The following is a 24,882-nucleotide window of genomic DNA, read 5'->3' as shown; positions in this document are numbered from 1 at the left end:
CCAAATTCCCCTAGACCCAGCTGATGCTCCGCAGTTTGCTTTCTTTGTTCCCTCCATCAACAGGGAAGCTCCCTGGAGGCACTACCACTGGAAAGTTTTACCGCAAAGGATGGAAAACAGTCCTACTATTTGTCGGTGGTACGTTGCCAAAATACTGTCCCCAGTGCATGCCAAAGCAGAAGAAGTTTCATTCATTACTATATGGATGACGTGTTAGTGTGTGCCCCTAATAGTGACGTGCTCACAGAAGTACTAGATGAAACTATTACTGCTCTGACCACTGTGGGATTTGAGTAGCAGCAAGAAAAGGTGCAGAGGCTGCCGCCTTGGAAGTACTTAGGGTGAAAGCTGGGAACAGTTAAAGATCGGGGACTAAAGAACGGGGTCTGACCTAATGTGGGTATATCACACGTTCTTCCCTTTATTCCTTGAGATGGCGGGTTAAATACAGACAGAATAGTTTACAAGAACAGGTGCATTCTGATAGGCAGTGAGAATACAGAAATATGTAAGCTATTGCAGTTTAAGGTAGCCACCGTGTCTTCCCAGTAACTGTTCTATGCTAGTAACACTACTACCTTCACACATTCCCAGTAGCAGATAAGTTTATCTGCTACTACGTATGCTGAACGTACTGAGGCCTGTTAGACCAGGCCTGAGGCCTGGTCTGAGGCCTGGGTTGAGGCCCAGGTGTGAATAGCTCTACTTTATGATATAAGCTATCCTCCTACACTTAGGGCTTGAGATTGCCAACCGAACAATAACACCCAAAAGCTGGTGATCAGTGAGAGGCCTAAGACTTTGAGAGACCTCCAACAGCTGTGTGGGTCCTTGAATTGGGTCAGGCCCTTGCCAGGCCTCACTACAGAGGACTTAGCCCCCCTCTTCAATTTGTTAAAGGGGGGAGAAGAGCTAGATTCTCTGAGGGCTCTGACGCAGGAGGCCCTGCAAGCATTAGAGAAGGTACAGTCAGTAATGTCAAGCCAGCAAGCCCATCATTGCTGGCCAGACATCCCATTCAATTTCATCATTCTGGGAAAATTGCCACACCTCTATGGGCTCATTTTTCAGTGGGACAAAGACCAGAAAGACCATCTCTTGATCACAGAGTGGGTGTTCCTTGGTTACCAAATGTCCAAAAGTATCACCAAACCACAAGAGTTGATGGCCCAGCTGACCAGAAAAGCTAAGCTCAAAATGCGACTGCTAGCGGGGTGTAAGTTTACATGCATTCATATACCAATTAAATTGTCAACTGGAAGGTTCACAAATGAGGCTTTGGAGCAATTGCTCTGTGAAAATGAAATGTTACAGTTTGCTCTAGACAGCTACCCAGGGAAAATTTCAATTCATTGTCCTGGCCACAAATTGTTCAGCTCTGAATTTAATTTGATCCCAAAAGAAAAGCAAATTTGCAAACCTCTCAAAGCCTTGACAATTTTCACAGACATGTCCAGAAAGTCCCACAAGTCTGTAATGACTTGGAAAGATCCTCAGACTCAGCAGTGGGAAACAGATGTAGAGATAGTCAAGGGTTCCCCTCAAGTTGCTGAGTTGGCCGCAGTAGTCAGGGTCTTTGAGAGGTTCTCAGAACCAGTAAACATTGTTACTGATTCAGCCTATGTAGCAGGGGGAGTGTCAAGAGCTGAAAATGCCGTTCTCAAAGAAGTTTCAAATCCAGCATTTTTAACTTGCTCTCAAAACTAATCCATCTAGTCTCCCACCAAGAGCAACCGTATTACATAATGCATGTAAGATCACACACAGATCTTCCAGGTTTCATCGCAGAGGACAACCGCAGAGCAGATGCCCTAGACGCTCCTGTGCAGCTAGTTGGCCTTCCTAACATCTTCCAACAAGCCAAGTTAAGCCATCAACAGTTCCATGAAAATGTTCCAGGTCTGATCCACCAATGCCGTCTAAGGCGAGATCAAGCCAAAGCAATCATAGATACCTGTCCGAACTACCAAAAGTTCTCCCTGCCATCGTTAGGTTCAGGAGTTAATCCGAGAGGGCTTGGCAGTTGTGAGGTGTGGCAAACAGATGTCACCCACACACCCCAGTTTGGAAAGTTTAAATACGTCCAAGTTTCAGTTGATACCTTTTCTGGTGCAATTTATGCCTCAGCCCACACAGGGGAGAAGACCACAGATGCACAGAAACACCTTGTGCAGGCCTTCTCCACGTTGGGGATCCCCAAAACAATCAAAACTGATAATGGTCTGACTTATGCCTCCAAGGAGTTCGGTAATTTCCTTCAAGAGTGGGGGGTTGAACATCGCAAGGGTATCCCTTACTCCCCCACCGGCCGGGCAGTAATAGAAAGAACCCATCACACTCTCAAGAAAACCCTAGAACAACAGAGAGGAGATGTCAAAATCAACACTCCACACCAACGACTTTGTAAAGCTCTTTTTACAATGAACTTTCACAACTGTTCATTTGAAAATCTCAGCCCTCCTGTTGTCAGGCATTTCAATCAGAGTCAGGGGTTGAAGTTTGAAGAGAGGTCACTGGTCCTGGTAAAAGACCCAGAGACCTGGAAGGTCCAGGGGCCCTTTGATTTAGTCACTTGGGGTCAAGGATATGCCTGCATGTCCATCCCCTCAGGTTTGAAATGGGTCCCGCAAAAATCGGTCAAATCTTATGTTCCACCTAAAGAAAAAGACACCCTAAAATCAGACCCACCTTCACCTTCCCTACCCAATGATGTAGCCATTGTTTCCTCTCGAAAACGATGCAAAAGAAGTAGGGAACCCAAATCATGTGTTTTCCCTGATCCAGAGTATTTAATGGCTTCTTCTCATGAGTGTTAAATGTTGTTTTCTTACTTATATGTGTATGTTGTTTTTAGACATCCTCCTATTCCCCAGAATAAAGCCAGAACTCCTGTGGTTTTTGTTCCTGCTAATGTTGTCAGCAGAGCATGAACAAGAACATGATGACTTCAAAGTGATGCCTTGCCTCAATTTATCCAGCCAAGGCCAGAGCATCTTTGATTCCCTCCAAGAAATGAAGAACATGATTGAAGAAATTAAGCAAGAATGAGGAGACTGGCTGAAAGACATCTTTAGAGACTGGGGGTTGCCAGGGTTGATGTCATCAGTTGTAAAAGATATTTTAATAGTTTTTCTCATTATCCTTTTGATTTCCCTAACCTTTAAAGTGCCAAAGGGATTTCTAGCTAAAAGAGCCAAAAAATTGGCTCCTTCCAAATTCACTGTGGCTGCTGTTGAAAGATGGTGGGAAGAGCCACAGACAGGAGCTTGAGTTAGTTCTCTCTCTCCTTTTGTTTCAAATTAAACAAAAAGGGAGGAATTGTGGTGGTGGGTTTTGGTTAAGCTGTTTTGAGTTCTATATCCCAGTGGTTCTTCCCTGTTTCCCCCCACCCAATGGGTCAGGTGCTGTCCAAGTGTTGCAGTACATTTTGGGGGTCTCCCGGGCAGTGTCCCCCAGGGGCCCCCTATGCTGTGAGTTCATTGGTGGCAGTAGGCAGGCAATGAGATTTCACACGGCTTCTGGGGGTGCTAGTTAGAGGAGGATTTATTAGGGGTCTCACTCTGGGGAGCAGCATGGTTTCTGAGGGAAAAAGGGAGGAGGGAAAGGGGAAGGGAGGGGGAAAGAGGGAGAGGGGGAGCAAGCAAGCAGCAGCAAGAGGCAGAGAGCCAGAGCAAGAGAGCTTCTCGTCTCCCTGCACAGCTTAAGAGGGAGATTCAAAATGGGTGCGGAAAAGGACTTGGGCCAATGGGATTGCAGATACATGATACTTCAGGGGTAGATTACAAAATTGGAATAAAACATACACTTTCGAGGGGTGACACAGAGCATACCATTTCACAGAAATGCAACACCAGGCATGCCTCCCCCTTTGTCTCTTTGTCTACCTCTCCTATCCCAGCCCTGTTCCTAGAAGCTTCGGTCAGCTGTCCATCTTTCCCCTGATCCTGCCCTATGTTATGGAAAAACCCCTGTCCATCTGTCCTGGGGCCAATCACCTGCTTGTTCCACACCCCCCACCCCTCGGTTTTAAAAGAAGGTGAGGGCTTTGTCTCCTGCTCTTTTTCGTCTTTCCGTCTTAGGGAATAAATGTCTCTGAAATTCGTACAGAAGAGTCTTCTCTAGTCCTTCCTCTGCAGCCTAGACACGGCAACACCTGTTGCTGTAGAACAGACTTGTTGTGCTCCGTTACCTGCATCTGCTGGCAGATTTGGGAACAGCCCTTGGCACAGCCGGGAATCAGAGCTAGCTGGGGTTCTACTGGCCATGTCATTCACCAACTTCAGCTTTATGCTATGTCTCTTTTTAGTTCAATCACTTTGTTCTCACTTCAGGAAGGGCCAGTGCTCTGGGAGTTCCATTTGCTGGCAGGAAAGAGTTAAAACTTGCCCAGGCCTGCAGTGGTCATGTGGTCTCACCATGTGTGGCAGCTGCAAAGATGTCAAAGCCATGCGGGTAGAAGAGGAATGTGGATGCTTTCTTTTCCACCCCTCGATCTGATCTAAGATAGCTCGGCTCAGGGCTGCCATCAGAGTCTGCAAGCTCCCTTTCCTTGCTGCCAGCTGCTACCGGGCCCGGCCATGGCCTGGCCCCCTCTGCCACAGCCTCCAGCACACGGCCAGCCCTGCCGAGCCAGAGCCTCCCGTCTCCCCCGCCGGCAGCCGGGGAGAAAAGGGGCTCAGCCGGCCGGGCCACTCCCCACGGCAGCGGCTACTGGAGACCCGGCCAGGCCCGGCCCGGCCGCCCAAGGCACAGCAGGCCTAAGTCAGGCCCCGCTGCTGCCCACGATGTTACCTGGTGGCTCACCGTGAGAAAAGAGAATGAGGGGTCAAACAAAGCCTCAGTTTTATAAGAGTATTACCAAAAGTCGCATTCTGTTTTCTCAGTAGTCAAACCACATGCTGTCGCTGTTTGCCACGCTGAAATGACTACACGGACACGGAACTTGAGAGAAAGAAAGAGCAGGGGCGGAAAGCCCTGATTTGTTTATTTCATCCTATTATATACTTTTAGAAAGGTGACCATGGATTGGAGGGTGGAATTCCCACCTCTCAACCACATTGGTCAAAAGGACTGTCAATCAACACTCTCCTCTTCTCAAGGAGAATGCAAAAACAATGACAGTATTTACAAAAAAAAAAAGTCTTGTTTATATGAACAAAGCGTGAGAAGTGAGAACTTCTACTTTAATATGAATGCTCAGAAAACTAGGAAAACTCGTGGTGACATCTCACCCTTTTTACTTCAAAAAAGAAAACAAAAAAAGAAAATTGAACAATTTTACTAACAGAAAAAAAAAAGAAAGAAACTGTATAAAGTTCAACAACCTTCAGTTTAGTCATGGTTTGCAGGTTGATTGTTGGCCCGATTCTGCGTTTGCTGTGCAGGGTTTCACCCTGAATCCCCTTGCAGGAACTTGCTCAAAAGTACCCTGAGCACGTTCATTAATGGTTTGACCAGACAACCTTCATTTTCCAAATCTCTGTGTGATGCAAAGGCAGGAGCATTCCAAGAAAAAAAAATTGCTCAAATCAAAGTTCTGTCCCAATCTGCACCCCCCAAACTGCCTGCACATTCCCCCCACAAAGGTCACAGTGGCTACAGTAACATAAAGCTGAACCATCGCAAACAGTTCCTCTGAGTCCACAATTAACACAGCCTGCTGGCTCCCACAGCATCGTGCTGTTCCACCCAGTCCTGAGACAAGGCGGCTCCACAAGATTCAGAGGCTACTCTGGAGGCCATGCATAAAAGAAGAGGATGGTCAAATCCGTGCCCGTGTCAATCAGATCTCGAAGAGGTATCTCTGATGGGGTGGCACCGGGGTGGCACAGAGTACACAACGTTTCAGGATCAGGCAGGATCACAGTCCAGTGCACTTGAGGCAGCTCAGCAGATTTGAAGCAGCCGCCTTCACGACACCTATCCTTGAACCAGAGGACAGAAAACTTAAAAACACAAGCTGAGCAATATGAATTTTCTCGAAGAATGCGACAGGGGAGGTGGGTGTGGGAACCACTGCACAAGTGTGCACTTTGCAATAGTCGAAAATGACCGTTGCGAGACCACGCCCACATCTCCCGGGACTGGCCCCAGCACAGACGGCCCTTCAGACAGCGGCTCCACAGCAGCATCGGCCAGACCCGGCTGCGGTGCGGGGCCAGAAAATGCATTCCAGTCCAGTGCAAGGCAAGCGTGCAAAACCGACAGCGATCCAGCCCTGCCCGCTCCTGGCACAGCCTGCAGGGGCCAAGCGGGGGAAGGGAGTGGCAGCAGATCAGCTGCGCTGCTCAGCCCCTGCTCGGCTTGCGGGGGCCAGGGCCGCACAGGCAGGGGGCAGGCTGCGGGGCTGCTCAGATGACACAGACTGCATGGAGCGGGATGGGACGGCCTCGCCACTGCAGGGCTGCTCTGAATGATGCAGACCGCATGGGGCAGGGCAGGGCAGCCCTGCCTCCACAGGGGCCGGGCTTGCCGGTGGGTCGGCAGAGACCCCACCTGCTGGCACGTCTGCCAATGGCGCAGGCGCAGGAGGCACCTCCGTCCCCACCCCAGGGCTGGGGGGGGCGTTGCTGGAATCCAGCACCTGTGCAACAGGCACTGCCAATCCCAGGTCCAGCACGGGATACGTGACTCTCTCCCCCCGCAGTGCATCAGCCGCCCTGGCGCACGGTGCCCCAGGAGAGGGACCGGGAAAAACCCTGTACCCCTCCCAACATTCGCGCTAGCCACTCGCAACCCCTGACACAGGGGTACAGACCCCCCGCCATGGCTCGGACCCCATTTCAGACAGGTCATCGTCCACAAGGACACAGCCTGCAGGGGAGCCTGCCCTGCTCTCAGCATCACACTGAGAGTTGTGGTGGTGGGTTTTGGTTAAGCTGTTTGGAGTCCTGTATTTCAATGGTTCCTCCCTGTTTCCCCCTGCTCTATGGGTCGGGTGCTGCCCAGGCATGTCCCCCTCTTTGTCTACCTCCCCTACCCCTGCCCTCTTCCTAAAACCTTCAGTCAGCTGTCCATGTCTCTCCTGACCCTGCCCTATGTTATGGAAAAAACCCCTGTCCATCTGTCCTGGGATCAATCACCTGCTTGTTCCACACTCCCCCACTCCTTGGGTTTAAAAGCGAGCACGGGCTTTGTTCTTTGCTCCTTTTCATACCCCCCTCTTGGGGAATAAAGGTCTCTGAGAAATTGTATGAAAAGGAGTCTTCTCTAGTTCTTGCTCTGAAGTCTAGGCACCGTAACACCTGTTGCCATAGAAGAACTGCCTTGTTCTGCACCGTTACCTGAACCTGCTGGGAGATTTGGGAACGGCTCTTGGCACAGCCGGGAGACAGAGCTAGCTGGGATTTCTACCGGCCGTGTCAGCTGGTGCCCAATCGCCGTGGGGCAGAAAAAACCCAGACAAAATAAACTGCTTCGGATAACCACCACAGTGAGAGGGCTGAGGGACCGCGCCGTCAGCAAAGCCACGGCATCCCGGTCACGTGCAAGACAGCCGGGGAAGCAGAGCTAGCCAGGGACTTTACCAGCCGTGTCAAAGAGTTGTCTTTCTCAATCAAAATTCCAGAATCTGAGTCTTGGACAATCTCGCGAAAGAGCAGAAATATTTTTCCGCAAGACCCCAACAGCATGGCCACAGTCAGATTTCTGTCAAAAACGGATGCAAATAAACTTTTTCCCACAGTTTCCCAAAGGGCCACTGACAGCGCCTTTTCAGCACTATAAAAAATCCCGTGGTCTTTTCCCCAGAGATACAATTCTCTCACGTGTTCCCTGGGCAACGTAGCTCCATGACATATCATGAAAGATTGAAGGAGTTCTAGCACAAGCCGATCGCCTGAAGAAATCGTGGGTTTCATCCTGCAGCAGTGGAAACTTTTTCTTTTTTTTCCTCTGTTTTTCTTCTTTTTTTTTTTTTTTTTCTTCAACGCTAGTGTCCTGGGGTGACAGGACATTTTCATGCTTTGTATCCCAAATCGTGGTTGGTTTTTTGGGTTTTTTTTGTCTTTTTTTTTTCTTTTTTTTTCCCCTGTTCCCGTGTGCCCAGTTTGTTTTGTCTGTGGCTGAGCCCCTCCCCCGGCTGCTTGCTTCTGGCTTGCTGCTAGCTTTAGGCTGCTTTTGCTGGCTTTGCTCTTTGCTTTCTGCTTTTTGCTTGCTTTTTTGCCATCTTTTTCTGCTTTTGTGTTTCCCCTTCTTTCCTTCCTCCCTTCCCTGAAGACATCGGACCTGCTTCGGGCCCTGATTCGGGAACATCAAGGGAACACCCTCCGGAGTCTGCACCTGAAAGAAGCTTTGGCACCCTCCCCAGCAAGACTGCTCACCCTCTCTTGGACTGGTGAAAACATTTCTTGTCATCTCAGACTGTTTTCCTTGTGTTGGGGAGTGTTATTTTCATTGTTTCTCAATAAACAAGTTTGTTCCACCTTCTCCTCTGAGGAAATTCCTCCCGAACCCGGTGGTGGGGGAGGGAGTTGTGGAATTTTGTCCTAAACTAGGACAGCTAGTCAGCTCTCGTCCCAGAGCTTGCAGTATGACCAGTTGGGCACCAGATGTCGCTGTTTGCCACACTGAAATGACCACATGGACACTTGAAAATTGGAGAGAAAGATGAGCAGGGGCGGAAAGCCCTGATTTGTTTATTTCATCCTATTATATACTTTTAGAAAGGTGACCATGGATTGGAGGGTGGAATTCCCACCTCTCAACCACATTGGTCAAAAGGACTGTCAATCAACACTCTCCTCTTCTCAAGGAGAATGCAAAAACAATGACAGTATTTACAAAAAAAAAAAGTCTTGTTTATATGAACAAAGCGTGAGAAGTGAGAACTTCTACTTTAATATGAATGCTTAGAAAACTAGGAAAACTCATGGTGACAACATGCCAATAGTCAAGAACTGGCCCTTGATAAGTCATTGTCTTTTCTAAAGAAATCTAAGGTCCTAACCAGGCAATAGTCTATATTCTTCTTTAACTAAAAATCAAACTGTGTTAACCCATAACAATAAGTATTCTCTAAAATGTCATTTCTGATAGGTTATGTACCGTTTATTAGAGGGGGTGGGTTATTACTTCAGATGAGACATGATTATAAATAATTTCTCCATAACCACAGTGCACTACTGCCTGTTTAGCCAGCTCCCCCTTAAGAAGCCCATGAACCTGGAGCAAGGATGGACCACAGACCAGTACTGAAGCCCCTGGCCAGACACACTGGGCACACAACCTTAGGTGGGGGATGGCAGGACCAGCTCAAACTGGACCAGGCTGTGGCCACAGAGAACCCTTCACTGTCACCCACTGTCCTTTTTCAGACAGTTCCCAAACCCCTGGTGATTAAGATGGTCAATAAAATTACCCAGCACACACAACACCCACAGAGGATCCACAGCAATCGATCTGTGAAGGGCCCTGAAGACCACATTCATACCCTAATTTTTATCCTCACTCCCATCTCCCATAAATACCCAGAACCCTAAAACTGAGTCACTGCTGCCTGAAGAGTGGCAGGGGAAAATTCATAAATATTGATGCAGGAAAAAGAAAAAAATCTTTTATTGGAGGAGTGGGTACTGCCTACCATGCCCCAGGAGCCTCAGTGCCATCGGCATTTTGTGGTGCCAAACCATTATTTAAAGGCTGGGCTGAATTTTATGCCAACTCACAAACCCTGTCAAGGCTTCCCATTTTCCATTTCAGCCCATTAATATCACGAGAAGTCAAGAGCCTTCTTTGGCCTCAGCACCACTTCTGGAAAGGACTTGTACTCCCTCCAAAAGCTGCCTTTCCTGATGAGGCTGGGAGAGAAGATGCTCTGCACATGCCAGGAAAGCATAAACTCCACCACCTCTACCTCCAAAGTCCAGCATCAGTCAGCAGGATTTGTGTTTCAAAGTCATATATTTTTAAGAGACATGGTTTTCTGATTCAGAAGAGCCTTCTAACAATGAACTGCATTTCAGTTTGGTGGTTTTTAAATAGCACAAAAAATTTCATGATAAATTATGTTTTTTAAATAACTTAGGGTAGGGAAAAAATAATCACAACTAATTCATCTATTTGCAAGGAAAAGCCTTCCAGTAAACACCTCTGTCATAAAGGAGATAACAGACAAAAAAGTTCTCCTCTACTACTAAAATTCAGGTTTTGCCAGAGGCAAGGAGCAGACAGCATGAGCTGAGCCCAGTACATCACTAACTGATTATCTCCTTGAGAGAATAATGCAGCTTTCATATCAAGAACACACAGTTATAGGTCTCTGCAAGAAATTGCTCAGAAATACAATTAGCAGGTAATGTAATTGAACAAATATGTCTCATGGAAAATGGCATAAATTTCAAATTAACCAGAGTCTGAATTGACTTTGTTGTTGATTGTGGGATTGCATTTTATGGAAATGGTTTGTTCTAGCTCACCCCTGGAAAATGTATGGTTTATCCCAAGTCTGTACACTCCCTGCAGTATCAAGTTATCTGTAACCTGATTGGCTAGAGAATGTTACTGCGCCCCTTTTGAACCTCTGTGATAAGAATGCTAACGCAAGGGGGTTCGCCCTCTTTGCCCTTCTTCCCCTGGAGGCCTCCGGACACTCCCCTTCCCTCTCCCCCCTTCCCCCTCTCCCCTTCCCTTCCCCCACTCCCGCAGGACCATGCTCCCTGCCTGGAGTGGGACTGAATAAACCCTCATCTCATCAGCACCCCACCGGCGTCTGAAGTCTCTTTGCCTGCCAGCACTGGAACCCCACGACCCAAGGACCCGGGGGTCTCCCGGGGGACCCTCCCCGGGAGCCCCCCGAAAAGTTAAACAACAACAGTTGATCACATTTCATACAAGCTTAAATCACCGCAGTTCAACAAACCCAGCCTCCAACTGAAGGGACACTCAAGTCATCAATCATGTTGAGCCAAAGTTTGCACACAATAGGAGCTTATAAACAGAAAGAAAAAGCTTCTTGCATATTTTTAATTCAACATATTATATTCAGGATGTAGTTTTGATACTCAAACAATTCTCACTGGCATTCAAGTTATTCATAATTTGTTCCCTCAGCTCAGCCAAGAGAGCAGTGAACTGCAGCTGGGGAGGCAGGAAGTGGTAAGAGGCTGAAGGAAGCTGCATGGACCCTCAGAGAAGTGTATCTGTCCTTTCAGTGCAGGGATGTGTGTGCAGGAGTGGAGGCTCTTTAACCAGTGTGCCTGGAGGCACCCCCATAAAAATGCCTTCAGACATTAAACCTGTGTGCATGCATCATTCATTGTGCGCAGGTGTGAGTCATTTCAACACCTCTGGTGTTTGCCAAAGAATCAAAGCATTCAAAATGAAGGTAAACTGCTCCTGTCTCACAGTAGAACAGCACAAACACGTGTCATCACTCATCTCTGCACTTACAGGCTCTGAATTATCCTCCATTGGTTCTAAAAGCGAGGACCAGCAGTCCAAGGAGAAAAATATCACAGCTAGAACAACTGAAACCTAAGTGAAAAACTGGCATTCAAATGCCTCCACTCCTACATGAAAAACACTGCCTTACAGTAATCAGTAGGTGTCATGTCCCCTCAAACTGGTGGCTTTCTGCATGTCCACACCACATTATTGGTGCCCACTAGAAACCCAATACCACTGGTGCATCAGCACTGCAGGGCAAGCTGCACTCCCCAACATCCACCTCTCCCCAAAGTCTTTCGGGTTTGTAAAACCACAGCCAGATTAATAAAATTGACCAAGGATGAAGAAGGACTAAAATAGCTTGCTTTCTTTCTAAAGCCACTGGCAAAAATCAAACCAATTGAAATCATGATCTGAGTCAGTTTTAGTTGATTGTTGGCACCTTGGGCAAAACGCCGCTAGAGCAGTTGCAGTTGGTTTCCAATTTAGCTGTCAGTGCGACAAGGGAAGGAGCTTGAGGAGATGAAAGAAGGCATTAATAATAACAGAGGCAAAGATGAGAGCTTGGTCCACACCACGGGCACAGGATTTGCATCAACTTCCTGCACTTATCTGACAGCAAGCTTGGCCCAGGGCAAGAATAAAACCAGGAAGCAAAGAGGAAAACTTGAAGAGAAGCAAAAAAAAAAAAACAAAATCCAAAAATGGTGCACAGACACATAGTCAATAAAGAATATTTTTAACAAGCAGTTTAAACCAAACTTTCCCCCAAAAAAATGCTTTCAATGAGCAGGTGACAAAAGCACCATGCAGACCACTATGGATGTTTCATGGACAGCAAGTCTTGTCACCTGACCAAGCAGAGAGGGAAGGCTGGGATCATCAACACCAAACTCAACAGAAATAACCCACTGGACTGGTAACTGGCACACCAAGCCATGGGATGTATCTGTATGCCCTCTACATTAGAGAATCACTCCAGCTGGCTTCATCCAGGACAACAGGGTGTAGTGACAGCAGCAGTATTTGCAAGAGGCTGGAGTATTGATGGTGACTGGTGCCCAAGAAGAACCAGCACGTAATGATGGTACCACCATGAGTTACCAGCAAAGGGAGGAGGCTGTGCTGTGGTTACTGATGGATTCCTGGGACAGGACACCATGGCAGCTGGGAAGCTGCTCTGTGCAGTCCCACACGAGCACAGAGGCTGCTGGAGGGGCAGGCGAGTCAAGTCAGCCTGCAGAGGTGAAGCCATCCTAGCAGCCCTAGAGAGTGCTGAGTGGGGAGAGTGGCCTGTCCTGTGTCCCTCCACAGCTCCTGGGTGGTGGCCAGTGCTCTGTGGGGTGGCTGCAGCAATTGGCAGCACAGGGTAAATGCAGCCAGGTGCTGCACCAGGGCAGGACACAGCTGCATGGGAGCAAACAGCTCTCTGAAGGTGGGCCATGTACAACAGACAGCAACACCAAGACATTAATCTGCCCAAGGCAACGTGGTGATCATACAAGGGACTTTGCAACAGCAGAGTGCCAGTCACACCAACAGCATGTCAGGGTACATCAGCCATGGGGCACCAAGTCAGGGCTGGGCCACCAAGCAACACCAACAGGATAAACACACAACAAAGTTGTTCTGACAGACTGTGACCCCTGACAGAGGCAGTCCAAATCTGAAAAAAAACCCAAATGATCAAACAAAAACAATAAAAACACCACCATAGGACATAAGCTAAAAATAGGATTCAGCAACACTGCTTTCATCAGGTCTTCCTCTGTGCCTGAAAGGGGAGAGCTCACAGTGAGCAATATCTGCCCTCACTTCAGATTCAGGATCACAAACTCATCAATTCCCAATAGTTGACATGCTGCTTGAGCCAAGGTATCATTTTTTCTGGGGAGGAAAAACAAGAGCAAGAAATTATTACAACTCTAAAAATACCATGAAGAGATGAACTAGAAGGCTGGGTCCTTGGCAGAGGCTGGTTCTCTTGCCACTCCTCATGCACACAAGCTCACTCGGGCAGCAGACATGCTGTGTGAGCCGTGTCCACACACCCATCACCTGTTTAGGGGTAAGGGAGGACCTTTTCTCTGCAGGAAAGCCTGGCAAGGTGCTCATTCCCTTTTAGCTGCACCCTCCAGTACATCAGGCTGATCTAAAGTCAGTCCCTATGGCTTATGAGGCACTTAGAAGAACACAGGAAGGATTTACATGTTTGTCAAAGCCCTAAGAGGCTTCCAGCACATCCCAGGTGGTTCCAGAAGGTTCCACAAAGGCCTCACCAATCCTGGCAGCAAACACCTCAGTATGTTTTCAGGGGATGGAGGAAGGAGAAGATCAGAAGCATAATCAGATGGGTACTGGACTGCTGCTGATGAAATCCCACCTCCAGGATGTCAGTCCCAGCTGCCACAGCCCACAGGAACAGGGATATAGAAACCTACCAGAGCAGTTCAGCACTGCTGCTGCATGCTCTGTGCTGAACAGAGCTGTCACCTTACAAAGTGACACCCAAAGCAAATGCCTGCAGAACACTCAGGTCAGAGGAGGTTTACATGATGCCCACCTCTGATCTGATCCCACTAACACAGGAGAAGTTCACCCTAAATTGGGTGGTAACTAAAAGCACATGTATAAAGATATCAAGCACTTGTTAAACAATTTATTCTTAAAGCAACCAAGAGAGCCTTATATCAATTATGTCAAGCCTCAGCTTTTGAAAAGCATCTAGAGATTCCCTGGGCCACAAAACAGAGTGATCTCTATAAATACACCTTCATTTCAGCTACAAGCACAACCAGTGTCACAGGTAACAAAGCACCACTAATTCAGATTTAGTCAATCTTGAACTGTGTACATGTAATGCAGCCCAGATCAATGGCAATTCAATTGATATTCAGGAATATCTCTTCTTCCCACTTCATTTCTGTCCTCTGCTCCCTCCCCCCTCACAGTGATGCTCAAATTATTCAAACAATGTAAGCAGTGTTCAATCCATGCCAGCCGTTTCTTCCTTTAGCACTGACCTTGCCTTATACATCACTCTCACAAAACTAATTAAGTAGAGAACAGTCTCACTTTACATGCTCTTCATGAAAAGAACTGAATTGTTAACTGCCTGTGAGTGCAATTCAAATTATTTTCACTTTCATCTCGCTCAGCAACACAATACAGATATTGAGCACAAAATCAGACCAGCCAATTCAAGGAAACCCTTTACCCAAGATACCACATACAAAATTTAAAGAATTATTGTAAATAACATATATAACATAGTTATCTCATTTTGGTTTTTAACATGCATTTTCATGTAAGCTTGACCAAGACATACTTTGGGAAAAGAAGGGAATTTTGTTAGGTCAAATGACATAGTTGAGGAAAGAAAAACAGTTTGGGCTACACAAGCCCTAGAGCCAGGCTCAGCTAAGAGGGATAAGAGTGGCTAAGAAACCTTCAGTCCCAGAGATCTGAAACCATGGAATCTGTAAGAACATCCAGCCACCAACAGGGCAGTTCCTCTCCAATATACATCAACACAAAAATCCTGATCTGAAAATGCTCAGCTATAGGTTGTCTAGGATGTGAAGCCTCTCCTCTTAGAGTTAAAAATGTTTTGTTTGTACACAGGACACCTCCAGATTTACAGAGGATTTTATAAAAGCATGGATTCATTCCTTGCAGGGGATTGAGGAACAGGAGTTGCCCTGTCTTGTCTCCTAAGGAAGTGGCTCATACAACTCTGGAGCCATGTCTTCAACACACTACAGCACTAACATACAACGAGGAACAGAAGCAGAAAATGAACATTCATTGACCCAAGGCTACCCTGCAGCACTCAATTTCCAAAAGCATAGGGTAAGACCAGTGCCTTGCAGGAAATCACAGTAAACAGCACAAATACAATTAATGACAAGTCTCCAGTGTACTGTGGGTGGCCACAGACCAGAGCTGCCAGAAGCCTAAGCCATGCAAATTCTTATGCATCTGCTGGTGCTCCTCCCTTTGCAGGGTCCTGCAATGCTCTGTGGGGCTACTCATCCTCCAGGCTTCATCTGCTTGGGAATTTTTCCTTTGAAGATGAGATTTGGCATCTGCCAAGAAGCAACTGTGAAAAATGTGAAATGATTAATTCATGTTCTTATGATAAATTGAAAAACTATAAAATTGTATAAATGTGTATTGGGTAAAGTATATGTTTTAGGAGACCTTGTAGCAGATGGTGAAACTAACAACCCTGAAAAAGCAGGCGCCACCATTCAGAAAAGAACAAAGGATTTACGGGAAAGCCTGCAGCCTTCTCAAGTACCGGGAGGAGACACATCAAGATAAGGTGGCCCAGCAACTCACACCTTGGTTGACACCCTCACAGACCATCAAGCAATATCATCCATATCTCGATCATTCATCAACCATAAGGATCTATAGAAATTGGACATTAACATATGAACTGAGAAAAGAACTCTTTTCAGCCTGGTCGGGGAAACTCCTGAATTTGTATAGCTAGTCGGGAAACAAAGGGAAATATATTGCCGAGGGCAGAATAAAGTGTATAAAAACCAAGCCCGAACCGCAAATTTGTGAACCATTGGGGGAGATAGCAGACTGCCAGGTTCTGTATCTCACGGTTCACCCTTGGCATTTTCCCGGGAAAAACCCTGTCAAGTGTCTCCGCTGTTGGTGGGTTTATCAAAATTCTGTAATTCGATCTTTATTAATAAACCAAATTATTATTTTAATTGGAATATCGTATTGGCATTTATAACACAACTATCATTTAGTTTTCCTCTAGAAGCAAAAAAAAGATGACTTTAACTACCTTCTGTACAACACGAGTTCTTGGCATGGACAGCAGCCACACAAGAACCAACACTGCAACAAACCCCAGAGTGTGGAGCGTGTCCCCGAAAATCCTGCCTTGCTGTGGATTTCCTCAACACTGAAAATCATTAAAGAGCATCAGCACGAATGTGCTGGCAATTTGATGTCAAGACTGCTTCCACTTTTTAGTTGCTGACATTTTATCAACATATGTGAGGGGCCACTGTCTCGGGATTGAGACAGAAGGATGTTTCTTTTATAAAGAGTTACTGTTGTTTGTGGTACCAAAGCCAGTCCCAGATAATGAGTCATAACAGGAGGTAGTTACTGTAAATATTCCAAGCATGGGCACATTAACAACCACCCACTAATCAGAGGCAATGCCACAGGCAGACACAGAGAACTCCCACTGCTGTCAATGGGAGTTTTGAATGGATCAGAACCTCAGCCAAGCACTGAGTATCTATTGTGACCTGCAGCATTAATATCCAGGATGGGATGGGTCATGGCCCAGATTTTGGCTGTTGCTTTCCAGTGGGCTATACAGGCATCTATTCAAAGTGAAATCTGCAATCTCAGGCAGGAGACAGAGATTTCTAGTGTGAAGTGAACAAAACAAAACCATTGTGTTTAATACTCACTCTCTGGTGTCATTAAATGTTTATAATACAAAAACAAGTTCTGATGTGTAAGTCAATAGCACCAACTGACCAGAAAAAGACCCAATCTGCTGCTGGCAAACATCTGCTTGAACAGATCCTCAAGTTCATATCCTAAACTACAGCTGCTGCTGAAGTTTGGTGGGGCTTTTGGTCTGAAATGCAAAAGAACTGTCACACAAATTTCGGACAAAAAGACAAAGAAATGCCCTGCCTGTGACCTCAGCCGGCCAAGCAGCACTTGAGGTAGTTAGCACCGTGCTCCCTTCCCCCTTCTCACCAAGGGCTGCACTTGCTGCTAATTTTGATTCTGTGGACTCAAACCAAGACATGGTCAGCTTACATGCTGCTCCTCTTCAGTCCCTGAAGAAAGTTACTTTCTCATGATTCAGTACTATAGAAATGTAACTGTTGAGATCAGCTTCTTTATTTTTGTCAGCTTTTCTCCAGACTTTTCAATCATAAGCTGCATTATACTATATTCCCATAAAGCCAGGAAAAGCAGTAATAGATACCTCAAAATTCTGACTTCTATTTTTCCTGCCAAGTGATTTCTCTAAGTGCCTTGTTTTCTGCTGTCACTGAATTAGAATAGTACCTGTACTTCCAAAGTCTTCACTGTTACTGTCACTATTTCAATATACTCTTCTCAGATTAGAAGCTTTCAGCTTCAAAAATGCTCATATTTTGCTTTCTGCAGAAGAAAATAGAGTCTGCATTTTCTCCCTGCTTATGACTGAGGTTATCAGACTTTTGGACGAAAGCTATTGAAGTTCCTTGTGGTGACAGCATGGTGACAGGAAAAGATCCCCCTGCATCTGCTTTGATGGGGAAGCCAATAGTACATAATCCCCTTAGTAAAACGAAAAACAAATGCAGATGAATCCATTCCTCAGATTTAGTTTGAGACTCTCTGCTCCAGCTCTTGACTTTGCTTGGAGGAGCCACACAAATTGCACAGCAGCCTCTGGAAAGAGCCTGGCTGTAATATCAGACAGCATGAGCTCTCTAAGGCCCAGGTCTAAAGCACAGGGCTTTCAGCACGTCTCAGCTCCCTTTCCAATGCCCAATATTCTCCTACTGCCCCACAGGTCTCCTCCAAATGAAAGATAAAAAATATTTTTTTCAAAACAGGTTATGTTGGTACAACCCCAAAGACCGATGGAAACACTCAATGTACTGTGCCCAAAGTGCAAGGCAAAAACTTTTGGGGAAAGTGCCCTGCCCTGGCACACCTGAAGCTCTCTGCACAGCAGCTCCATGGTAGGACAAGAACCTGCCTGGTGGGAACTGCTCTGCTGTGCTGGGAATGCACCTGGGGCACCTCCTGAGCACAGAGCTGCTCCCAACCATCAGTGACCACTGTGGAATGCTGAGCTGTTCTTCTCCAATCCTCACATTCCTGCCCACCCTGGAAACAGGGCACCTTGAGGAGAGACATGGACACCTGCCCCATGACAAACCCAGCCCAGAGGGGACAGGCTGCTCTCTGGAACTAGCTGCAGGCTACCCCAAACAGCCTCCACCCTGGAGCAGCAGCAGCACTGCCCATCTGCCTTTGGGAAGCAGCTGGGAGGATACCTGGGCTCACAGCACCCTGCATCTGCCCAACTCTCAAGCAGTCTGAAAAAAAAGGGGGAAGGGGAAATCAATGCCATAATCTGCCATAATCTTATAGGTACACACTCACAGTTAATGCAGCGTCTTGCAGAAAGTAAAGGTGCACATCCCTGACTTAATTCTGTTAATCCATGAGCTTTAAGATTAGGATAGCTAATTCTCAAACATCCACAGCCACTTTTAAAAGCAACCAGATATGGAGCAAAACACAGTCATCACTGGGTTTTCTAGGCAGGACTTACAAGTGGGACCAACACACTCTAAAGCAAGCAGTTACTTCCGTCTTTGGCTTCAGGAAAGAAGTGAAAAAAACCCCAACTACTTTAATTAAACATAGATTTTGATACTTCTGTAACACCTGCAGAACTCCACTGACACCACCACAGACTTTACAAAAGGGTAATTTAACTGCAAACAACCACTGCAAAGCAGTTAAGTATTTGCTCTGGATTGTGCTTATTCCCACCAAAATCCAAGGCCTTTCAAGGTTCTGTATAAATCTTTTTTTTTCTAAAAGGAATCACCCCAAAAGCCGATTGAAGAAAGTGTCTTTCAACAACTTACACAGCGCAGCTCCTACATCTGGGATGAACATGGCCCTCCCCAAATTCTGTAGAGAACTACAGCAAAGTCTCACCTCATGCATGGCCCTGCAATGCCTAAGAAAGCTTCAGGAGTAAGGAAAGCTGACACTGCTCTCACTGAGAAGCATTCCACATTTATTAGGCAAACATAACCCTGGGACACCTGCATTTACAGCAAGTATTCAAACTACATTATGTTACCTTACTGAATGGGGGTACGTGAACTATCACCACAATAAGCTACTTGTATATAAAACATGATTATGTTGTTCTTTGAAAGAGGGGTTAATTAACTCAAAAACACAGAGCTTTCTCTGAGGACTCCAGTGCCACAGTACAGCTGCAGAAAAATGCAAGAAATGGCATCCTATCCTTTCCAGCCAAATTACTGTTTTATGGTATTAAAAAAAAGCCCCAATCAAACCAAAAAACCTCACCCGTCACTGCCTGGATTTACTAAGGCTACAACCAAATTAAACATTCCCATTTAAGAGTACTAACACTTGCAGTCACCAAAAGAGAATTCGGGAAGTTCAGAGGAAAAAACATTTCCTATTTTTGTCTACAACTCAAGAGGCTAAAGACGACCACACAGCCTATACATGAACTAGTAAATATGAACTCCTTCTCAGCATCCCCGGAGCCTTTCTAAAAGCAACTTCACAGGTGCTAACCGTGACTCACAAACCACCTCACACATGTACCGGCTCCTCCTGCTGTATCTAAAACTGCCTCTGTACTTGGTAATAACACAAAGTTTTTATATGAGCTCAGGGAGCATAGCAGCATCTCCTGGAAGCAGAGTATCAGCACCAACTGCTTTTCCTGGGAGCCTCAAAATATTCACCTTCTTGTACCCTGTCAGCACTGACATCAGCCTCGCATGTCTCAGGCATCACTCATTGACTCACTAACAGAGATACAAATGCCTTTGTCCCACTGGTCTGAAATGTGCCAAAGCCTGTACACAGGCAATTTCAGACATGAAGTATGTCACTAAAACTTGCAATCGTAGCACAAAATGGAATATGTAAGCTTGATTTTAAAAATAAGCTTTAAGGCAAGCATAGCACAAGTATGGCAATTTCTTTTTGTTTACGATTATAACAAAGTTCTAAATCATGCAAAATAATTCTTTAGAAAGGCAAGAATCTTTTGTTCTGCACTGCTTAATTATTTAAAGTGCAATATAGTGAATAAGGCCACCATAAAAGAAAATCAAAACCAACTCAGCTTCAAAGAATATAATGTAAAGGCAAAGCATATTTATCTAGGAAAAAGGAAGGTTTTGCAATGCATCTGAGTAGTGAAGTTGACTGTGTGGCTGAGAAAAAAAAGTGATGCAAACACTAAGGTTTTGGATATAAGACAACATAGTAGGAATGGGAAAAATAGCTGGAGAAAAAAAAAACCTCACATAAAAAAAAAAATGAAAAGCTCTCCAAAGCGTTAAACATAAACTTTCAAAATCATGAAACCAAAAAAATTTTTATCAAGAATAGAAAGGTTGAATTTTTTGATTCGGCCCATCAGGCTACTGAAAAAGTAAACGATAGGCAAGTGTCCCACTCCGTTTTCTAGAACTAGCAAATAAAGAGTAGTTTTTGGTCCTTCGGGGTGGCCCGGCCCACAGCCCTCCCCGGGCCCCCAGCCGGGCGTCAGAGACCATCCTCGGGTGTGCGGGAAGCACCGGGGATCACCGCCCCGAGGGACACCGAGCCCCGCACCGCCCCGCAGCCTGGCCGGGATTGGGCACGGGGGACACCGCCATCTGTGTACCCCGGGAGGGACCCCGCAGCCCCGGCCATGCACCCGGCGCGGGCAGCCTGGCCCTGCACGCCCCAAGGGCCGCGGGACCCGGGGCGAACCGGGCCGGGGAAGCCCCCCATGCCCAGCCCCGGCCAGGGTCCTCCCGGCTCCGGGGGTGTCCCGGCCCCGCGTCTCCATGGCGATGTCTCCCCGCCCCGCTCTCCGCGGCCGGAGCCGGGGCCGCCGCAGCGCCGAGCACCCCCGGCCGGGATCTGCCCCCTCCCCAGCGGGGAATGGGGGGACAGCGATGCCGGCGGTGCCGCAATGAGCGGCCTCCGCAGCCCTGCCGGGGTGCCGGGCAGAGCCCCGCACGCCGGGCACAGCGAACGCCGCTCCCTCCCGTGCCGGGGTCCCCGAGCCGGGGCTACCCCTGAGTCGTGCCCCCCTCCCGGCCCGGTAAGGTCGGGCTGTCCGCGGTCGGGCCGGGGAACGAGCCGGTTATCGGGGCGGTTGCGTCTGCCTTACCCTTGCAAGCATCTTTCTCTTCTTTAGGCTTCATCACCTTCCCACTCATAGACCCCAGCTTGAGTGGGAAAATCCCCAGGAGCGTCGCGAATTCTGGCTGGACCCAATTAAACCTCGGGCGGGGGGCAGCGTGCGTGCGTGTGGGCGATCCTCTACGCCGAAAAGGCAGAAATAACACCAAGAGAAGGGGAGGGGAAGGGGGGGGGAACGAGGAGCCGGCGAGCTGCCCGCTCGCCGGCGCGGAACCTCGGAGCCCGGCGGCGCCGCTGCGGTGCCTGCGGGAGCGGAGCGGGGAACAGGGGGCTCCGGCAGCCGCAGCACCGAGCCCCTGCGCCGCTCGCCGTGCCGGAGACAAAAGCGATAATCCCTGTGTCTGCCCGGCCCCATTTTTCCCCCGCCTCCCCGGCTCTAACTCCCCTCCCCAGGGCCAGGGAAGCGCAGCTGGTCCTGCAAGTCCCGCCGACCGGGGGGAGAGGGTTACCGTGACTTGGGAGAGGTTGTTTGTTTGGGTGTGTTTGGTTTGGGTTTTTCTCTTTTCGCATCCTCCCCTAATAATAATGGGATGGAGCAGCAGACCTGCAGCTGCGGATAGGAGGAGGAGAACGCGAGTCCCCGTCACTGCAGAAGAGGCGGCAGGTTTACGCTCGCGGCAGTGAGGAGGGCTGGAGGGGGCAGCTCCAGCCCCCCCGGCTCCGCGTATCCCCCTCCCCATCACCCGCACCGGGGCTCCATTAAACGGTACGGGGGAGAGCGGAGGCAACACGCATCCCGCTGCTCTCCGGCAAAAGAACGATGCCCCACGGCCGGAGCTGGACTGTCCCCCGGCTTGGGGAGCTTCTCCCATCCCCGTACCGCAGGGGCGGCTCTGGGCGCAGGGCCCGGCGCCGCCCAGTCCCAGCCCCACAGGCTGTTGCTGCCGTCGCGGTAGCGCAGAGCCCCGGCCGGGGGCACGAGGGGCAAAGGGGGGATCGGGTTCCCTCAGCAAGGAACACGCAGAGCTCGCGCCGGCTGCTACCCAGCCCTGCTGCTCTGCCCCGGGGCGTGGGACGGCGCTCACCCCCTCCCTCCCCCTGCTCCATCCCCCTCGGGGAGCAGGAAGGGATTCCCAAAAGCAGCCAGAGTCCCTCAAATGTGCTACAAAGCGGCCTGTCCCGCCCCCCTCCTCGCCCTTGTAAAAAATATGGGATGTTAATTCATGTTCTTATAAGTTGTGACATATTAAAACTATGAAAATCACTGTATATATGTGAATATAAGTTTCAGTCTGCCTTGAAAATTTGTTAAGACAAAAGCAGGCATCACCCTGGAATTTAACATTCAGAAAGGAGACAAAGGATTTACAGGAAAACCGGCCGTCTCCTCAGCATCAGGAGAAGACACATTAAGATAAACAATCAGCCTTCCCCTCCCTGGATGGCAGAGTCATCAAGATCATCAGCCAACACCCTCATCCGAGCATCGAGCATCGGGAACACCACTGTTATAAACGTGGAATGGTTAATTCATGTTCTTATGATAAATTGGAAATTTATAAAATTGTATAAAGTGATATCAGGCGAAAGTTTATGTTTTAAGAGATTTTGCAGCAGATGGTGAAAGTGACCACCCTGAAACAGCAGGCGCCTCCATTCAGAAAAGAACAAAAGACTTTTCCGGGAAAGCTTGCAGCCTTCTCTAGCACCGGGAGGGGACCTCCAGAGATAAGCTGGCACCAGCAACTCACACCTTGGCTGTCCCCTTCACAGACCATCAAGCGACATCATCTATATCTCGATCATTTATCGACCTTAAGGATCCATAGAAATTGGACATTAACATTTGAACTAAGAAAAGAACTCTTTTCTGCTCGACTGGGGAAACTCCCGAATTTGTATAGCTGGTCGGGAAACAATGGGAAATATGGGGAAATATTGCCGAGGGCAGAATAAAGTGTATAAAAACCAAGCCCCGAACCGGGCAAATTTGTGAACCGTTGGGGGAGATAGCAGACTGCCAGGTTCTGTATCTCACGGTTCACCCTTGGCATTTCCCGGGAAAACTATGTCAAGTTTCTCCGCTGGTGGTGGGTTTATCGAAATTCTGTGATTTGATCTGTTATTAATAAACCAAATTATTATTTCAGTTGGAATATCTGATTGGCATTTATAACAACCACCATTTGAGGAACATCATCATCCATATCTCGGGAGATAGACTGTTACTGTTATAAATGCCAATACAATATTCCAATTAAATAATTTTGATTTATTTATCAAAAGATCGAATTACAGAATTTCGGTAAACCCACCAACAGCGGAGATACTTGACAGTCTTTTTCCCGGGAAAATGTCAAGGGTGAACCGTGAGACACAGAACTTGGCCGTCTGCTGCCTCCCCTTCGGTTCACAAATTTGCCCAGTTCAGGGCTTAGTTTTTATACACTTTATTCTGCCCTAGGCAATATTTCCCCATATTTCTCTTTGTTTCCCGGCTAGCTATTCAAATCCAAGGGTGTCTTCGACCAGGCTGGAAAGAGTTCTTTCTCTCAGTTCATATGTTAATGTCCAGTTTCTATAGATCCTTATGGCTGATGAATGGTCGAGATATGGATGATGAGGCTTGATGATCTGTGAGGGTGTCTTGATGGGTCTCCTCCCAGTGATTGAGGAGACTGCTGGTTTTCCCATAAACCTTTTGTCTATTTCTGAATGTGAGCTCTTGGGGTGGTGCCTGCCTTTTCACGAGTTGGTTTCACCAACTGCTACAAGGTATCCTGAAACTTATACTTTTATACAACACACACATATATACAGTTTTATAGTTTTTCAATTTATCATTAACCATAAGAACATGACTTAATCATTTCACATTTTTCACAGTTACCATTCATCAGCCAGGGCATCTATAGAAACCAGAAATTGACACCTCGCAGGAAAGAAGGAACTCTTTTCAGCTAAGCCGGAGACAACCATGAATGTGAACAACTAGCTTGGACACAAAGGGACTATGAGGAAATTTTTGCCAAGGGCAGAATAAAGTGTATAAAAACCAAGCCCCGAACAAGGCAAATTTGGGAACCTAGGGGGGACAGCAGTCAGACAGGTACTGTGTCCCGGTTCACCCTTGACATTTTCCCGGGTAAAAATAGTCAAGTATCTCCGCTGTGGGTGGTTTTGCCAAAATTCTGTAATTCGATCTTTTTGTTAATAAACCAAATTATAACTTTAATTGGAATATTGTATTGGCATTTATAACACCCTGTTCTCCTCTGGGGCAAAACTTCCTCTGCTGGGGCCGCCGTCGGGAGAGGGAGAAACCCGATGCAGCCCCTTGGAGCCCAGCCCCGCTCGGCAGCGCCCAAAAAAAACAGCTGGGAGGGGTGAGCCGTGCAGTGCCTGGGGCAGCCCCTCAGTGTGGCAGCCGGGCTCCTCCTGCCCCTTCTCCCCGCGGCCGAAGGGACCTGTTTGGGGCAGGGGACACGAAGGATTTCTCCATGCCTAGGAGGGAGCAAGGCAGGGCTGGCACCCGGGGAAGGCAGTGTGCTCTGACCAGTGCCACGCTGCCCT

The 24,882-nt window shown here is 47.7% G+C and overlaps 1 protein-coding gene across 1 annotated transcript in view; it reads right to left on the bottom strand.

Annotated features, from left to right (window-relative positions):
- The window catches only part of LOC134564843 (uncharacterized), a 171,072-nt gene extending 148,005 nt beyond the window's left edge, over window positions 1-23,067 (bottom strand). Inside the window, exon 1 of the mRNA XM_063424064.1 lies at window positions 21,338-23,067. Coding sequence (XP_063280134.1) covers window positions 21,338-22,181 — 844 coding nt within the window. The 5' untranslated portion in view covers window positions 22,182-23,067. The remainder of the gene's footprint in view (window positions 1-21,337) is intronic.
- Window positions 23,068-24,882: the final 1,815 nt, after the last annotated feature.

Source organism: Prinia subflava (assembly GCF_021018805.1).
Source record: "Prinia subflava isolate CZ2003 ecotype Zambia chromosome W unlocalized genomic scaffold, Cam_Psub_1.2 scaffold_22_NEW, whole genome shotgun sequence".
In the NCBI taxonomy this organism is placed as follows: domain Eukaryota; kingdom Metazoa; phylum Chordata; class Aves; order Passeriformes; family Cisticolidae; genus Prinia; species Prinia subflava.
This window is presented reverse-complemented; position numbering and strand designations above follow the sequence as displayed.